Source organism: Ovis aries, chromosome 4 (assembly GCF_016772045.2).
Source record: "Ovis aries strain OAR_USU_Benz2616 breed Rambouillet chromosome 4, ARS-UI_Ramb_v3.0, whole genome shotgun sequence".
Lineage (NCBI taxonomy): Eukaryota > Metazoa > Chordata > Mammalia > Artiodactyla > Bovidae > Ovis > Ovis aries.
In genome coordinates, this window is record NC_056057.1 from 24,753,101 (window position 1) to 24,772,109 (window position 19,009).

The 19,009-nt window shown below is 36.6% G+C and overlaps 1 protein-coding gene across 7 annotated transcripts in view; it reads right to left on the reverse strand.

Moving 5' to 3' along the window:
• The window catches only part of AGMO (alkylglycerol monooxygenase), a 504,195-nt gene that overhangs the window by 323,287 nt on the left and 161,899 nt on the right, over positions 1 to 19,009 (reverse strand). For all 7 annotated transcript variants that reach the window (XR_009600465.1, XM_060414948.1, XM_060414949.1 and 4 more), the window contains exon 5: positions 10,099 to 10,194. Coding sequence is in view for 6 of the 7 variants with exons in the window: in XM_060414948.1 (XP_060270931.1) it covers positions 10,099 to 10,194 (96 nt within the window). In the remaining variant the exon portion in view is untranslated. The remainder of the gene's footprint in view (positions 1 to 10,098; positions 10,195 to 19,009) is intronic.

Genomic DNA, 19,009 nt, shown 5'->3' on the forward strand with positions numbered 1-19,009 from the left:
TAGACTATATATGCAATTACTTACAGAGAACCTAAAAATGGTGAAGTAAATTAAATTCTAAGAAGAAAGAACACTGAGAGAAGAAAAAAGATTTGGAACCAGAAGTTTAGCAAGAAGTTAAACAGAGTAAGGGAGTAAGGAGAGCACAAGTGCTGAGAAATGTCTCAACTTATTTCAAGAACAAAAGGTTTATTAAATTAGGTACTATTGGAACAAACATTAGGTAGAAAAATAGCATGATTTTTGTTAAAGTAAGCATTTCTCAAAAGCATACATTTTGAAATACAACTTACTTCTCCAAAATTCCTTAAAATTCCAAAAGATAAGGAATCACCACCCTCAAAAATTCACATTTTATTAGGGGAGATATAGAATAAGTATATTCTACCATAAATATAAATATGTACACACCATATATTTACTAATATCTAACACTAATAATTATTATCAATGTTACAACTGTTTATTTAAGTACTGTTACTTATTTTTATTCAGTTTTATAAGTATATATTTATATAATATATGAATATATACATGTAAACAGATGTTCACACAAAAGGTTAGGGACATTTGGTGCCATCAAAGAACTCAGACAATGATTAGAGAAAGAGAGCTAAGCAATAACAATACAGTGGTATAAGAATTAAACCACCATTATTAATTGAATGCTTCCTATGTGCAGGAACTGGTGAGTCATCTCATTTATGCCACCCAACAGAGCCCATGCTCTTAATCATTAACTGTCAATATGGAAACAACTTTAAAAAAAATACACAGGGGTACTGTTAAGAAAAGTGCACTTAACATTAAGAGGTGAAAAAGAGACATTTCAGAGTAACTTGTAATTGAGCTGCATCATGGAGAATGTTTGGAAAAAGGCAAAGAAAGAGCCTGTGCAAGTACAGAGAAAAAAAATGTGTTCAATGTGGTTAGGGAGCAAAAAGCCGTGCTGATCCGGCTGACTAATAGGATGGGATTGGAGAGGTAAGTAGGGTCATATTACATGGTTGCTGAAACCTGTAGATATATCTAAGGTGTTTGATTCTATCTTGGAGGCAGTCGAGAGCCATTTATTATGAAAATGTCTGTTGTTAATGTTGGCTGTGTCCTGATATTATTTGGGTTCTAAAAAGATCATCACAGTTGTATGCAAGTATACAGGAGAGAAAGGAATCTGTATGAATAAAGGAAAAATAAACAGAATTTTGTTGTAACCATCTATGTAACAGATGATAAGGGTATAAACTAAGTGGAGGCAGTTAGAAATGAAAAGGAAAAGAGAGAGAAAAGAGCTGTTTAGGAGGAAAACTCAACAAGCATATCATGAACCTTTCAAGAGAGTGAAAGGGTGTGCTAGTTACAACTATGCCAGAAACAAAGATATATATTGGGGATGGACCAGGCAAACTGGGACATCACTGAGAGATGTGAACTCAATGATACAAGATTTCAAAGGAGGAAAAAACAGATAATTGTTAACTAGGATTTGAATCAAACATCAACTACTAACAGCTGCACCAACACTAGTTTCTTCATCTCCATATAGCTGAATTTCCTCATTCTGAATAGAGACAATAGGGTTGCCTTAATAAATACATTGTTTCGTAGAGTGACTGACACATGGTGTGAGCTACATATTCGTAGCAGCGCGTGAAAAACAGGAAATGCAAGAAATTTAGACTTTACTCAGCAAGCAGTGGGGCTTCCCAGGTGGCGCTACTGGTCAAGAACCCGCTTGTGAATGCAGGAGACAGGGTTCGATCCCTGGGTCAGGAAGATTCTTTGGAGGAGGGCATGGCAACCCACTCCAATATTCTTGCCTGGAGAAGCCCATCGACAGAGAAGCCTGGCAGGCTATGGTCCATGGGGTTGCAAAGAGTCAGACACAGCTGACTTGGCATGCAGGCACAGCAAGCAACAGATCCCCAGAGAACTTCCAGCAGACATAGCCTCTGAGAATGGATTAAATTTCAGGACGGACAAGTAGATATGTGTAAAGGCCACATAGCAGTTTGTTACAGGCAAGATTACAACTGAGTTCTGTCTTAACCAATGGCTGTTGTTGTTCAGTTGCTAAGTTATGTCTGACTCTAACTCCACAGACTACAGCCCGCCAGGCTCCCATGTCCAAGGGGATTCTCCAGGCAATACTGGAGTGGGTTGCTGTTCCCTACTCTAGGGGATCTTCCTAACCCAGGGACTGAACCTGTGTCTCCTGCATTGCAGGCAGATTCTTTACCACTGACTCACCAGGGAAGCCCCTAAGTAATCAATGAGCCTTGATCTTTTCAGTGTATCATACTGATTCTTTATGAACTCTGTTGTTATCAGCCATGGTATGCTGAGACATAACTGAATGCAAATTTTGTTTGAAGAAGAAGTGTGATATGTGAGTACTGGCATAACATTAGTTCTGAACCAGCCACATAACTTTATATAAACCATAGAGTCTCACCATTACTAGCTTTAAAGCGATGCTATTTGCTCAGAGCTGATGAATATAAAACTTCCAGTTTTCTAAAATTATCTACTAAATTTCTGGTATGGCTTCCTGCTGCATGTACTTCTCCATGTCCCCTTAAAATAAAGCCCCCTTAACTGAGTTACTTGAATGACTATCCATTCTTTACAAACTGTAAAAGTTTAATATGCCTATGGTGACTCAAATTATTTTATGGGAATTAAATGAAAAAATTTTGCTTGGAATATACTGGATGCTTAATGCACAGTGGCTATTTTATTACAATATTAAGATGAGAAATGAACCATCTACAGAGAAGCTGTATAATGTGTTGAATGAGAACAAGGAATCTGCATCCTGACTACTTGGTAAAAGCTGAGCTTTGACATTTACTAATTATGTGACCCAGAGTAAGTTACCTAGTATATTTAATTGAAGGAAATAGTATTATTCATAGAGTCATTATGAAGATTTAATGAGATAATATTTGTTAAGATGCTGAAAGTTTAATATTTTACATATTTTATAATTTAATAAAATAAAATTAATTTTAAAATGAATACTAAATTATCTAATAATTTAATAAAATGCTAAAAAAGGTAGTGCTATATATGTATATGATACTTAAAATGAAATAAGTAAACAAACAGAAACATCATCTAGTCATATTTTCCTTGTGGTATCTCAGCAATAACAGCTATCAGTAATGGAAAATTACTGCTCTGGGATGACTGTAACTGTTTATCCTTCTAAACTTGTCTTACTTTTTTTTTTTTTTTCAGAACTTTCAAGCTCAGATAATTTTCCTTCTTCCAGAATATTGCACTTCATTATTCCAGTCTTTAACCCTATGTTGGTGTTTTGTTATTATATGAACAGCTAGGAATGTAGTAATCACTCATGAATGTCTGTGGTATACAAAAATTAAGATATTTAAAAAGATACAATAAACAGGCAAATTTAATAATTTTGTATATTGATTAGTTTCTAAGTCGCACAAAAAGTTTATTTAGTAAACCTGAACAAACTCATAATAATGATCTCAAACTCTTATAGTTAAGAATGAATTTTTTTCTAAAGTAAATTTGTGCATTAATTAATTATTCAAGTCTAAAATCCAACTGCATTCATTCTTATTAGTAATTCATATTAAATGAAGTATATATTATATCAAAATTATGTCCTAAAATATAGACAAATGACTATATTGATGGCTAGGTATGAACAGCAAGTGTCATACAATAAAATAGATATCTAGAGTGTAAAAATAGAAATAAAAACAATAAATGCACTGAATAAAATTTTAGTACTTTTTATGGCACCTGTTATAATAAACAGATTGTAACATAAACTATTGGAGAAGGCAATGGCACCCCACTCCAGTACTCTTGCCTGGAAAATCCCATGGGCGAAGGAGCCTCGTAGGCTGCAGTCTATGGGGTCGCTAAGAGTTGGACACAACTGAGCGACTTCACTTTCACTTTTCAACTTTCATGCACTGGAGAAGGAAATGGCAACCCATTCCAGCGTTCTTGCCTGGAGAATCCCAGGGACGGGGGAGCCTGGTGGGCTGTCATCTCTGGGGTCACACAGAGTTGGACAGGACTAAAGCGACTTAGCAGCAGCAGCAGCAGCAGCAACATAAACTATCTTTCATAATCCTCACAGCAATGCTATGTATTTTTATTATTTTTCTTTTACAGATGAAGAAACTGAAGCACAGAAAGGTAAACAGTTCAAAGTTGCAGTGATGATTCACAATAAACAAAACATGGAAACAACCCAAATGTCCATGGACACTTGAATGGATAAAGAAGATGTGATACATATATATAATGGATGCTACTTATCCATAAAAGAATAAAATAACTTCATTTGCAGAAACAGAATTTAAATGCAATTAGTATAATTAAGACAGACAAAAATAGTCATAATAGGTGACTATTTCAGCAAAGAAATAATTCTAAAGTTTAAAACATAATATCTGATGTGAGAAGTCCACTGAGTGGGCTTAAAAAAAATGGATTGCTGAGAGCAAATAAAAGGATAACTGAACTTGAAGACAAATTAATAAAAATTATAAAATCTAGATTTTGAAAAGTGAAATGTTAAAAATTATGGAGTACTACTAATTTGACTGTGTGGATTACAACAAACTGTGGAAAAATCTGAAAGAGGTGGGAATACCAGACCACCTGATCTGCCTCTTGAGAAACCTATATGCAGGTCAGGAAGCAATAGTTAGAACTGGACATGGAACACAGGCTGGTTCCAGATAGGAAAAGGAGTACGTCAAGGCTGTATACTGTCACCCTGCTTATTTAACTTCTATGCAGAGTACATCATGAGATATGCTGGGCTGGAAGAAGCAAAAGCTGGAATCAAGATTGCCAAGAGAAATATCAATAACCTCAGATATGCAGATGACACCACCCTTATGGCAGAAAGTGAAGAAGAACTAAAGAACCTCTTGATGAAAGTGAAAGAGGAGTGAAAAAGCTGGCTTAAAGCTCCACATTCAGAAAACAAAGATCATGGCATCTGGTCCCATCACTTCATAGCAAATAGATGGGGAAACAGTGGAAACAGTGTCAGACTTTATTTTGGGGGGCTCCAAAATCATGGCAGATGGTGATTGCACCCATGAAATTAAAAGACACTTACTCCTTGGAAGAAAAGTCATGACCAACCTAGACAGCATATTCAAAAGCAGAGACATTACTTTGCCAACAAAGGTCCATCTAGTCAAAGCTATGGTTTTTCCAGTGGTCATGTATGGATGTGAGAGTTGGACTGTGAAGAAAGCTGAGTGCCAAAGAATTGATGCTTTTGAACTGTGGTGTTGGAGAAGACTCTTGAGAGTCCCTTGGACTGCAAGGAGATCCAACCAGTCCATTTTAAAGAGGATCAGTCCTGGGTGTTCTTTGGAAGGACTGATGCTAAAGCTGAAACTCCAGTACTTTGGCCACCTCATGTGAAGAGTTGACTCATTGGAAAAGACCCTGATGCTGGGAGGGATTAATGGCATGAGGAGAAGGGGATGACAGAGGATGAGATGGCTGGGTGGCATCACTGACTCGATGGATATGAGTTTGAGTAAACTCCAGGAGGTGGTGATGGACAGGGAGGCCTGGCGTGCTGCAACTCATGGGGTCACAAACAGTCAGATGTGATTGAGCGACTGAACTGGAACTAATTTATGAGTCAATATCAATAGTCTAATAAGCATGTATTTGGAGTCCCAAGAGAAGATAGTGAGAATGGTATAGATATAATATTTACGGAAATAACATGCAGATTTTTCCACCCAAATTTGATTTAAAATATACTGTCTGTGAACTCTAACCAATAAGGCAAGGAAAATAAATAACATAAACACAGGAAAGAAAGAAATAAAAGGCCATAAGTCATACACAGAAAATATTCCTTGTTGTTGTTTATTTGTTAAGTCATGTCTAACTCTGGCAGCCCCATGGACTGTAGCCTGCCAGGATCCATTGTCCATGAGATTTCCCAGGCAAGAATACTGGAGTAGGTTGCCATTTCCTGCTCCAAGGTATCTTCCCAACCCAGGGATTGAACCCATGTCTCCTGCATTGGCAGGAGATGCTTTATCACTGGGCCACCTGGGAAGCCCCAAAAACATACCAGAGAATCTTAAAACAAATTAGTTTAAACTCGTACAAACAATTCTTCCTATAGAGATATAGTAAACAATAAAGTAAGGGATTCGTATAAGAGGAGACAAATAAACCAATGGAAAAGAAGATTAAAATTGGATCTAACCGCATATATGGTCAATTTCTTTTCAAAAAAGGACTCAGATAATCCAATGGATAAAATAAAGTATCCACAATAAATAACGCTGGAGTAAGTGGATGTGTGCACAGAAATAACAAATTTTGACCCTTACCAAATACTATTCACAAAAATTTATTCCAGTGTTACATACCCAAAGGTAAAATTCAAACTCAAAAATTTCTGAAAGTAATCCTAGTATAATTTCTCTCAGAGTTTATGAAAGCAAATATTTCTTATAGAAAATATGACTAAACTAAATAACTAAAGTTTTAATGACAAATTAATCTTCAAAATTTAATGTTTATTTTCATGAAAAGTCATCAAGAAGAAAATTGAAAGGTATGCTGAGGGAATAAAAAGGAATATATTTAAAATACAAATATAAAATACATATACTTAACAATGATTTCTATCTAGAATCTATAACAAATTTCAACAAATCAATTAGGCAAACAAAAAGAGTCGAAACAGTCATACATGTATTTAGTGCACACTGCTTTAATGTAACAATGCGCAATAAATACATATAATACTGCTAAAGATCATTAGTTACTAGAGGAGTATTATCAAAAAATGATAACTCTTAATCCACATTAGAGTGGGTAGAACTAAGGTTAACATTTCATGTTTATCCTATCTCCCAGCCACCCCAAATATCCCTCTCCTGGGAAAACAATCAGTACCCAAGTATATTTCTAGAGGCATTTTAGGTACATGTGAACACGTAAAACAGAGTTGTTTTTTAGCATACAAATATTAGTATATACTAGACTCTGTTGTGTAACTTGGTGTATTTGGAGATCTATCCATATGAGTACATAAAGAGATCACTCATATTTATAACTGAAAATAATGTTCCATATAGAAGCTCCAGTTCAGCATTATTAAAATCATCAAATCATACAGTTCAAATCTTCAATATCAAATAATTATTTTCTCTATTTCTTTGCTCAACCATTACCTGATATATATATAACCAATATGATAACCCAAATTTAAGTGACATCAAATGCATGATAAAGTTACTACTATTATTGTATTATCTAAATCAGTTAACACCTATCATATGAGAGTTAGTTGCTCAGTGTCTGACTTTTTGTGACTCCATGGACTGTAGCCCACCAGGCTCCTCTGTCCTTGGAATTCTCCAAGCAAGAATACCAGAGTGGGTTGCTATTTCCTTCTCCAGGGGATATTTCCAACCTAGGGATCAAACCCAGGTCTCCTGTATTACAAGCAGATTCTTTACTGTTTGAGCCAATAGGGAGTCTAATATCTTAAAAAAATAATTCCAATATTCCAGAATTACTATGTTTAAAACAAGCATTAACGATTGTTTTTTCCTATTACATGTAGAAAACTCACAAGAAAAAGTATAAAACTATATATTGCAGACACTAGATGAGTGAATAGTAAACAAAAATGTAGTCATAAAAATTAAGCAGCAGTGTATACTTTGAAGTAGCATGTTTTGTAACTTTTCCCCAAAAAAGGAAGGAGATAGATGCTATTGCTTTCACTGAAGTAACTCGAAACTAAGCAAAAAATGTCATTATAAACTCTTTAAACTCATTATAAACTCTATATGACCTACTTTATCTCTCATTTACAGTTTTTCAAAAACATGTTAGTTTGCTGTTTTTCCTTCCTCTTATACTATCTGATTAAAAGGAATACACTTCTCTTCACTTTTAGAAAATCAGTCCTTCCTTAAGGCCAGATTCCTCTCCGTTTAAGAAAAGTGATTTTATGGTTGTCAGCAGAAGTAAAATAACTGTAAGATATCAACCTCCATCCAGGTATGGACAGAGCTCTGTGGTCAACATGGCCGTACCTATGGCTCATATACTGCTTCTGCAAATGGAGCCCCAAGGATTATGTCTGAAGTTAAACAGCGCCAAAGTGGCCTAAAGGGGCTAATATGTTTAAAAGTCATGAAATGGGTATATTTCTCTAGGCTAAAGCCCATTGTTTTCAGCTTTTGTTTCTTAATTTAATATGTATTCATCTTTAAAAAGTAGGGTCTTCTCCTTCCAGTTCTCTGTATCACTTGATACAGTTTCTGCATCAATTCTCTATATCACTCTCCAGAAGCAGCCACTGCTATGAATCTCTTGGCTCTACTTCCTGAGTGGTCCTGTTATTAGTAAAAATTATAGTATGATGTCTATAATAATCAATGTGATTAAGTACACAGGTGCAAAAAATCTTAGAAATGTACTCACAGCTAATGTCTAATTTAAAATTCTAGGAACTTTAATTTCAGAAGGTACATTCTTCCTTCTGTGCAGCTCAACTGTAGTGATTGTACACGACATAGTACTTGCAAAAGTACAAAGTACAACCCAAGTGACAGGCTCTAATGCCACTGCTTTCAAGTTAGAAGTGAAGCCACATGGAGCTTCTGAGCCTAAATGTCTGACTATTGACTTTCCTCCACTCTCCACTTTCTTCCTAGGATGGAACTCAAGCCCTGGCTCATGGACTTTTCGGATGACTATAGGAAAAGGCGGAAGTTGCTTAGGCACCATTGTTCTGTATCCAGACTAATACTAGACCCAACACATGGCATGACCTGGAGCAGAGCTGCTATAAAAATGTAATTCTCCTTTAACCCCTCTGTGTAAATCATCGGAAAGTTTCCCTCCACTGATTTAAACAAATTTGGTCTTTGACCTCTGGAGTCAGAATTGGTCTCAACCACTCTTTCAGATGGTTGTAGTATTGACTGTTTGATGTATGTCAACTACCATAAAATGCAATACTATTTCATGACAGATCTTCAAATAATGCCACATATGTCCAAAGTTATGGTAACAGTCTCTTTATTCCAAGTAAATCAGTAGCATGAAATACTGCAGATTAATGAAATAATGCACTTTGTTGTATCAAGCTTTGGCATCTACTGCAGCTGTGATTTGTGGTATTGTTCAACCAGTTGCAACACCTGTCAACATGCTTCCTCTAGGACTTCAAAAGGCTTCCGATAAATACCAAATGCTTAAAAGGGTTCTCATGTGTATAAGTAAGAATTTTTCTGGGTCTGTGATTTTGGGTATTTAACAACCAGATCAGTATGATAGTTCATAAAACAATCAGTTTTTTAATGATCTATCTGCAAACATTCAAGTCTGACAATTTGAAATACCACAGAGGACCTAAGAAATTATACTTGTCCAGTTTTTCTGCAGGAAAAAAAACTTAATATACTGAATACTCTTTAAGTAAAACCTAACTCTAAAATTAGAGCAAGATTTCCAATCAAAACATATTTTGATAAATTTCTTTAACATTGACCTTCACAAGGAGTTTTCAAGTAGTGTCTCCCAATTGATAAATACATATATATATAAATGTATAACTATCATATATCTTATATAATTAAATATTATTGATTACATAACAAGTTATATTACAAATATAAATTATCATACTAACATATTAAACATACAAACAAAGTATTCACTAATACATACTTTATATATATATATTTACAGATAAGTTTATATCTCTAAATTGAAATGAATTTCAACATCTTTGGTGAACAATGTTTAATAAAGTGTAACACAGGAAGATATTGCACTGAATACAGTATTAAAATGTTTTGGTACTTAATAGTTCAAAAAATTGTTTTATTTAATTGAGACCAACTGGTCTCATTGGTTCTTATAAACTTTGCAATATATATTCAGTAAAAAGGAATAAAAATGAACAGATGTTTCTCCTTAAAGAAAGCAGACAAAGATTTTTCTTACACAATAAATCAGTTGCTAGTGGATTTCCAGGACATTGCTTTAGCCTATTTAGGTAGAAAACTTAAAAAAAAAAAAAATTACCTCTGTATGGATCCAAAACTGGTAGAGGAGATTGAACTGAAGATGAACAGCATATACTGAAGGTGGTATGAAGAGGGCCAGGGGAGAGTAGAATATCTGAAAGATTGAATCATTGTACATTTGCACATAGGCTTTCTCAACATAACATATACTGTTACTAATGGTTCAACATTCTGAGTCTATACTTCAGGGAATATGCCTTATTCTTTAACAAATACATCTTATTCTGTACATTTTATTGTCATGTTTGACTTTGCAACATTAATTTTCCACATGATGATAAAGTTATAGACATGTTGAAGCTAAGTCCACTGGACTTCTGCTTCACATTTAATAATATCTGGCTAAAATAGCATACACAGTAGATTATTTCCTTAATTTTGAAAAGGTTGAATGTATTTCCTAGAAGTAAAGAGGCTTTTTAATATACACAAAAATACTTTTTTAAAGTAAAAAAAAATGTAGGAGCATGTTCCTTTATACCTTGACAGCTCCTAAACACTGTATTATTATAACATTCTGAGTAATAAAATGGAATTATAATAAAAGAAAGTAACTTCATATGAAAAGAGGATAGAATATGTTTTCCCTTTAATATTTTTTTTTCTTTTTTTGTGGTTTACAATATCTCTTGATGTTTTCAAAGTTATTAAGGAAAGGGCTATGATATTGTGCCATCGTGGAAAAAGTTTTGAAGGTCCCTATTTCCTAACAGACGGAAATGTCTCCGCCTTGGAAAAACAACTTGTGCTTAAACCACAGAACTGGTTAGAATCAACTAACAAGCACAATCTGCTGTGTTCTCCCAATGACTTTGATCCCCAAGAGTGGATTCATGTTGTGAGAAAACATTTTGTTAAATGAAAAACTAAACAGCCAAATAGGAAGAAAAAGAAGCTGACTTTCACTTATATTTTAGGATTCATAAAGTTAATATTTCCAAAATATGAGATTTAAAAAAATATGTTTTCGGAATATTACAATTTTATTTCTGAATCATTTTAAAGCTTTTGTTCTCAATTAGACCAAATATTATTTCAACAATGTTTAATAATGATGATATATTTGAAATCAGACATTTATGTAAACTCTTCCAGTTTTTGTTTCAAACTTTAAGTCATGAAAACTCTTAACTGTCATCACAACAGGATCAGTTTCATTATTTATAAATTCATTATTAAGCATTGGATTAGATTAGTGAGCAACAAAAGAACATTGGGCTCTTATTCAAGACATTCCCTTTTAAGCCTTCATTCCACTACAGAATCACTCTGTAATATTTACAAATCTCTTAAACTTCTCTAGGCTCCAGTTTCCAGGTCAAATGAATGGTGAAGGAGAAGATCATTTGAAATCTAGCCATCTTTTTAGTTCCAAAAGATCTCTAGTGTTTTGATTTGATTTGATTATAGTAATATATTAAAATAGTTCTCTTACAATAGGTTAATAAAAATATCTAGAAAACATGCATGACCTATAATTTAACTATTTTGTTTAATAAGTTAAGGAATATTTTAGAAAGTTTGAGATGTAAATAAAAATGCAGAACATGCTTACTAAATAGTTCTATTTGGAAAGACAGTGCATTCAAGATGTACATTTAAAGTTCATTATAATTCCTTAAAGTGTTAAAAAATAGTCCTTTGAGATAACAACAGTTATTGAGAAAGGGTATTCTGTCATAAGAAAAATTGTGAGGAGATGAGTTAAGCAAGTAAAGTTCTTTACCATAGGACTGCTCAGAGTCTTTATTGCGCTAGTACTAACCACAAGTCTGTAAACCCAAAGAACACAGGAAGTTTCCATAAGTTTAGATTTCCTAAACCTGTGTTTGTTGAACCATGCTCTTGAATTGGAAGAATCAATATTCTAAAATGAACTTATTATTCAAGGCAATATGCAGATTCATTACAATCTCTATCAAATTACCAATGGCATTTTTCTCAGAACTGGAACCAAGAGAAAAAAAATTTTTAATTTGCATGGAAACACAAAAGACCCAAAACAGCCAAAGCAAGCTTGAGAAAGAAGAATGAAACTGGAGGGATAACTTTCCTTTACTTCAGACTATACTACAAAACTACAATACTCAAAACAGTATGGTACTGACACAAAGCCAGACACATAGATCAATGGAAAAGGATAGAAAGCCCAGGAATAAACCCACGCATTCATGGTCAGTTAATCTATGACAAAGGAAGACAGAATATATAATGGAGAACAAACTGTCTCTCCAATAAGTGATTCTGGGAAAACTGGACAGCTATATGTAAAGGAATAAAATCAGAACATTTTCCAATACCATATACAAAAGTAATCTCAAAATGGATTAACAACCTAAATGTATGATGGGATATGATAAAATACCTAGAGTAAAACACAGATAGAACACTCGTTGACATAAATTGTAGCAATCATGTTTTTGGAATCCATCTCCTACAGCAATGGAAACAAAAGTAAAAATAAACAAATGGGACCTAGTTAAATATAAAAAGCTTTCACAGAGCAAAGGAAACCATAAACAAAAACACAACATATGGAATGGGAGAAAATATTTGCAAACAATGCAACTGACAAGGGCTGAATTTCAAAAATATACAAACAACTAATATAAAAAGCAAACAACCCAATAAAAAAAACAGAGCAGAAACAAAGATTTCTCCAAAGAAGATGCACAGATGGTGAATAGGCACATGAAAAGATGCTCAACATTGCTAATCATTACAGAAACACAAATGAAAAATACAGTGAGATACTACTACCTTACACCAGTCAGAATGGCCATCATAAACAAAAACAAAAACAAAACTAAAAATAATAAATGCTAGAAAGGATGTGGAAAATTACTCTTGGTGGGTATTAAATTGGTGCAGTCACTATGAAAAATCATCTGGAGGTTCCTTAAAAAACTAAAAATAGAGTTACTATGCAATCCTGCAATCCCACTTCTGGCAATATATATGAGGAAAACTCTAATTTGAAAAAATACATGCACCTCAATGTTCATAGCAGCACTCTTTTCAGTAGTAAGGATACAGAAGAAACCTAAATGTCCAATGACAGATGAATGGATAAAGATGTGGTACACACATACAATGGAATATTGCTCAGCCATTCAAACATAAGGAAATAATGCCAGTGGCTTCAACGTGCATGGATCTAGGCATTATAATGCTAAGGGAAGTAAGTCAGAGAAAGACAAATATCATATGATATCACTTATATGTGAAATTAAACTGTGATGAAAATAAATTTATTTATAAAACAAACAGAGATTCCCAGGCATAGAAAGCAAATTTATGGATATCCATGGGGAAAGAGGGTTTCCCAGGTGGTGCTAGAAGTTAAGAATCTGCCTGTCAACGCAAGAGATATAAGAGAGACGGGTTCAATCCCTGGGTCAGGAAGATCACCTGGAGGCGGGCATGTCAACCCACTCCAATACTCTTGCCTAGAGAATCCCATGGACAGAGGAGCCTGGTAGGCTATGGTCCATTGGGTCCACATGCATAGAGTCAGAGACGACTGAAGGGACTTAGCACAGGCACACAAGGGGCAAAACAGGAGGGGGTTGGGATAAATTAGAAATTTGGAATTAACAGATACATATTACTATACATAAACTAGATAAACAACAAGGACCAACTAAAGCACAGGGAAGTAAAAACTAGATAAACAAGGATTTACTATAGCATAGGAACTTACAGTTTAGTTCCCTATAAGATAGGTTATATCTTATAATAACCTATAATGGGGAAGAAATGAATAATTTTTTCATATATTTATAAATGTACTTTATAAACAGTAATACATTTTATAAATATATTCATAGATTTATGCATATATATAAATATATTCATAGATTTATACATATATATACGTGTGTATATATATATACACATATATACATACGTGTGTGTGTGTATATATATATATATATATACACACACACACGTAATTGAATCATTTTATCCAAATTAAAAGACGCTTGCTCCTTGGAAGAAAAGTTATGACAAACCTAGACAGTACATTAAAAAGCAGTGATATTACTTTGCCAACAGAAGTCCATATAGTCAAAGCTATGGTTTTTCAAGTAGTCATGTATGGCTGTGAGACCATAAAGAAGGCTGAGTGCTGAAGAAGTGATGCATTTGAACTGTGGTGTTGGAGAAGACTCTTGAGAGTCCCTTGGACTGCAAGGAGATCAAACCAGTTCATCCTAAAGGAAATTAATCATGAATATTCATTGGAAGGACTGATTTTGAAGCAGTAGACCCAATACTTGGAGAAGGCAATGGCACCCCACTCCAGTACTCTTGCCTGGAAAATCCCATGGATGGAGGAGCCTAGTAGGCTGCAGTCCATGGGGTCGCTAAGAGACGGACACGACTAAGCGACTTCGCTGTCCCTTTTCACTTTCACGCACTGGAGAAGGAAATGGCAACCCACTCCAGTGTTCTTGCCTGGAGAATCCCAGGGACGGGGGAGCCTGGTGAGCTGCCGTCTATGGGGTCGCACAGAGTCGGACACGACAGAAGCGACTCAGCAGCAGCAGCAGCAGATCCAATACTTTGGTCACCTGATGCAAACAGCTGACTCATTAGAAAAGTCCCTGATGCTGCAAAAGACTGAAGGCAGGAGAAGAAGGGGATGACAAGGGACGAGATGGTTGGATGGCTGGACTCTATGGACATAAGTTTGAGCAAGCTCCAGGAGATGGTGAAGAACAAGGAAGCCTCCTGGCATGCTGCAGTCTATTGGGTCACAAAGAATCGGACATGACTGAGCAACTGAAAAACAACAATATATGTAACTGAACATATATTTAACTGAATCACTATGCTGTATACCAGAGAATTATAAATCAACTATATTCAATTAAAAAACTGGTGAAACAATGTCTCAAATCCTACAAATTAGTAAATATAATGATGAACTGACAACTAGAGAAATGAACTCAAACTGAATTCCAAAAAAATTAAATTTCTAATAAGAAATAAAAATATATGTCAGGGAATAAATCACATGCATCATATTAAAATTAACTTCTTGTGATTAATACAATACTGTAAAAAGAGACTAATGATACATCTAAGTTCCAATTTCTAAAACTGAAAACAACTTAGTAAATGACATCCCGTTCTGAGAATTCTTCTTATCTATTCTATTTCCAAATCCTATACAGTTTTTAAAATCAGTTTAAATGCCACTTTCATCATAATGCTTCCGATGGTACTAATTTGTCAGAAGAAATTTATTCTTCCTCAAACTTAAACTCTCAGTACCTAGGCCGGATTATATGATACTTTTTTCCAAATATATCCATTTCAGCCATGCATTCAAACCCATGTTATTCAGATTCCAAGACTCTTTAGCTTTAAATTATACTATTGAAAGTGAAAATGAAAGTTGCTCAATTATGTCCAACTCTTTGCAACCCCTATGGCCTGTAGCCCGCCAGGCTCCTCTATCCATGGAATTCTCCAGGCAACAATACTGGAGTGAGTAGCCATTCCCTTCTCCAGGGCATCTTCCCATCCAGGTATCGAACACGGATCTCCTGCACTGCAGGCAGATTCTGTTCCACCTGAACCACCAGGGAAGCCTACTGCTGCTGCTGCTGCTAAGTCGCTTCAGTCATGGCTGACTCTGTGCGACCCCATAGACGGCAGCCCACCAGGCTCCCCTGTCCCTGGGATTCTCCAGGCAAGAACACTGGAGTGGGTTGCCATTTCCTTCTCCCCAGGGAAGCCTAGCCTAGGTTATTTTTCTTATCCTTCTATAAATGCCATATATAATGGGGTTATAAAGGAAAGAAATGACACAAATCTGTAAATGTAAGGAAAGAATGAGAATAAGTCTTGGGGTGACCTTACAGCAGTGGTGAGATGAGTGGGTTTTATTTTGTTCATCAAGTAAATGGGGCAGGCAGGGGTGATGTGAGGAACATCATGAGGAAGAAACAACATGGCCCAGAAGGGGACCATAAGTATTCTGGCATTGCTGAAGTTGTTGGGAGACTGCAGCAAGAGATTGGATGGAACCATGGAGTCTCAAGGATTCTGTGAACTCCCTTGATAGGACTACAATAAAGTGTGAGCTTGTGTGCGTGGGGAAATGTGTGATTTCTAAAGAAACAATTGATATGAGATGAGATGGTTGGATGGCATCACTTACTCTATCGGCATGAGTTTGAGCAAACTTCGGGGGTTGGTGATGAATGGAGAAGACTGGTGTGCTGCAGTCCATGGGGTTGCAAAAACTAGACAGAACTGAGCAACTGAAGTGAACTGAATTGAAAGGATAACAAAGTTTTGAGAAGAGAACACACTGATCATAGCAAACATCCTTTTCCAACAACATAGGAGATGACTCTACACATGGACTTCACCAGATAGTCAATACCAAAATCAGATTGATTATATTCTTTGCAATTAAAGAGGAAAAACTCTATACAGTCAGGAAAAAAAAAAAATGACCAGGAGCTGACAATCAGCTCCTTATTGCAAAATTGAAGCTTAAGTTACAGAAATTATGGAAAACCACTAGACCATTCAGGTATGACCTAAATCAAATCCCTTATGGCTATTCAATGGAGGTGATGAATAGATTCAAGGGATTAGGTCTGGTACACAGAGTGCCTGAAGAACTATGGATGAAGTTTCATAATACAGGAGGCAGTGACCAAAACCATCCCAAAGAAAAGGAAATGCAAGAAGGCAGTGAGATTGTCTGAGGAGGATTTTCAAATGGCTGAGGAAAGAAGAGAAACGAAAAGGGAGAAAGGGAAATATATACCCAATTGCATGCAGAGTTCCACAGAAGAGCAAGGAGAGATAAGAAGGCCTTCTTAAATGAACAATGCAAAGAAATAGAGGAAAACAATAGAATGAAAATGACTAGAGATCTCTTCAAGAAAATTGCCAAGTTCAAGGGAGTATTTCAAGCAAGGATGGGCATGATAAAGGATAAAAAAAGAAAGGACTTAAAAGAATCAGAAGAGGTTAATAAGAGGTGGCAAGAATAGATACAGATACTATACAAGAAAGGTCTTAATAATTGGGATAACCACAATGGTGTGATTACTCAACTAGAACCAGACATCTTAGAGTATGAGGTAAAGTGGGCCTTACAAAGAATTACTACCAACAAAGCTAGTGGAGATAATGGAAATCCAGCTGTGTTATTTCAAATCCTAAAAGATGATGTTGTTAAAGTACTGCACTCAATATACCAGTAAATTTGGAAAACTCAGCAGTGGGCACAGGGCTGTAAAAGGTCAGTTTTCATTCCAATCCAAAGAAAGGCAATGTCAAAGAATGTTCAAACTACCATACGGTTGCACTCATTTCACATGCTAGTAAGGTTATGCTCAAAATTCTTCAAGCTAGGCTTCAGTGATATGTGAATTGAGAAATTCTAGCTGCACAAGGTGGGTTTAGAAAAGGCAGAGGAACCAGAGATCAGATTACCAACATTAGGTGGATCATAGAAAAGGCAAGGAGATTCCAGAAAAACATCTATTTTGCTTCACTGAATATGCTAAAGCCTTTGACTCTGTGCATCACAACAAACTGTGGAAAATTCTTAAAGAAATAGGAATACCAGGCCACCTGACCTGTTTTCTGAGAAACCTGTATGCAGGTCTAGAAGCAACAGAATCAGACATGGAGAGGGGGGTTTAAGATGGCGGAGGAGTAGGACGGGAAGACCACTTTCTCCCTCACAAATTCCTCAAAAGAACATTTCAACGCTGAGCAAACTCCACAAAACAATTTCTGAATGCTGGCAGAGGACATCAGGCAACCAGAGAAGCAGACCATTGTCTTCGAAAACAGGTAGGAAAAAAATATAAAAGACAAAAAGAGAGACAAAGGAGGTGGGGAGGGAGCTCCGTCCCGGGAAGGGAAGCCTGTCCCGGGAAGGGAATTTTAAGAAGAGAGGTTTCCAAACACCAGGAAATACTCTCCCTGCCGAGTCTGTGGGGAGCCTTAGAAACACAGAGGGCAACATAACAGGAAGGAAAAATAAATAAATAATTAAAACCAGCAGATTACAAGCCCAACAGTAACTCCCCCAGCGGAAAAGCAGCACAGACGCCTGCATCCGCCACTAGCAAGTGGAGGCAGGGCAGGGAAGCGCAGGAGGCGCGGGCTGCAGAGATTTGTAAGAATCGGGTAGGAATGCCCCACACGTAACCAGAACGATCTAACTTGGGCTAGCAAATCAGACTGTGGGATAGCTACCACGCGAAAAGCTCGAACATAAGACACCGCCACGCCAGGATCGAGCACAGAACAAAGGACGGAACGGAAAAAGCCGGCTGCAGACCATCCCCCGCCAGGGACAGGCAGCCAGAGCCGTAAGGACTGGAAAGGGGCAATTGCAGACCCGGAGAGACTTTACTTACCTAACTGCAAGCAGGCTTCTTTGTTAAGACTTCTGGGGGTGCTGAACAGTCACCATCTGCCTCACAAGGGGCACCAGCGGTACACCCAGAAATCTGAGCAGCAGAGACAGAAAAGGCGACTAGTCACAGCGATGGCGCTCGCCAAACTCCTGAGCTACTCGGACCTGGGAAGGGCACAAAACGCAGTCCCAACCGAATCTGAGCCTCAGAGGGCTACCTGAGCGCCGAACCTGAGCGGCTTAGACCAGGGAAGTGCACGCAGCCTAGGGCCGGCCCCAGACGGTTCCCGGCTGAGCATAGTAGAACCGGAGCGGTTTGTGCGCCACGAGAAGGGACAGGTCCAGCGGGGCTGAGACACTGTGTGCACACGACAGTGCTATTTGTTTGCAGCATCCCCCTCCCCACAGTGCGACTGAACTAGTGAGCCTAAAAGATCAACAAACAGAAGAAGTTAAACAGAGGGAACCGCGTCGTTGGAAGTGACCCCACACTGCCCACATC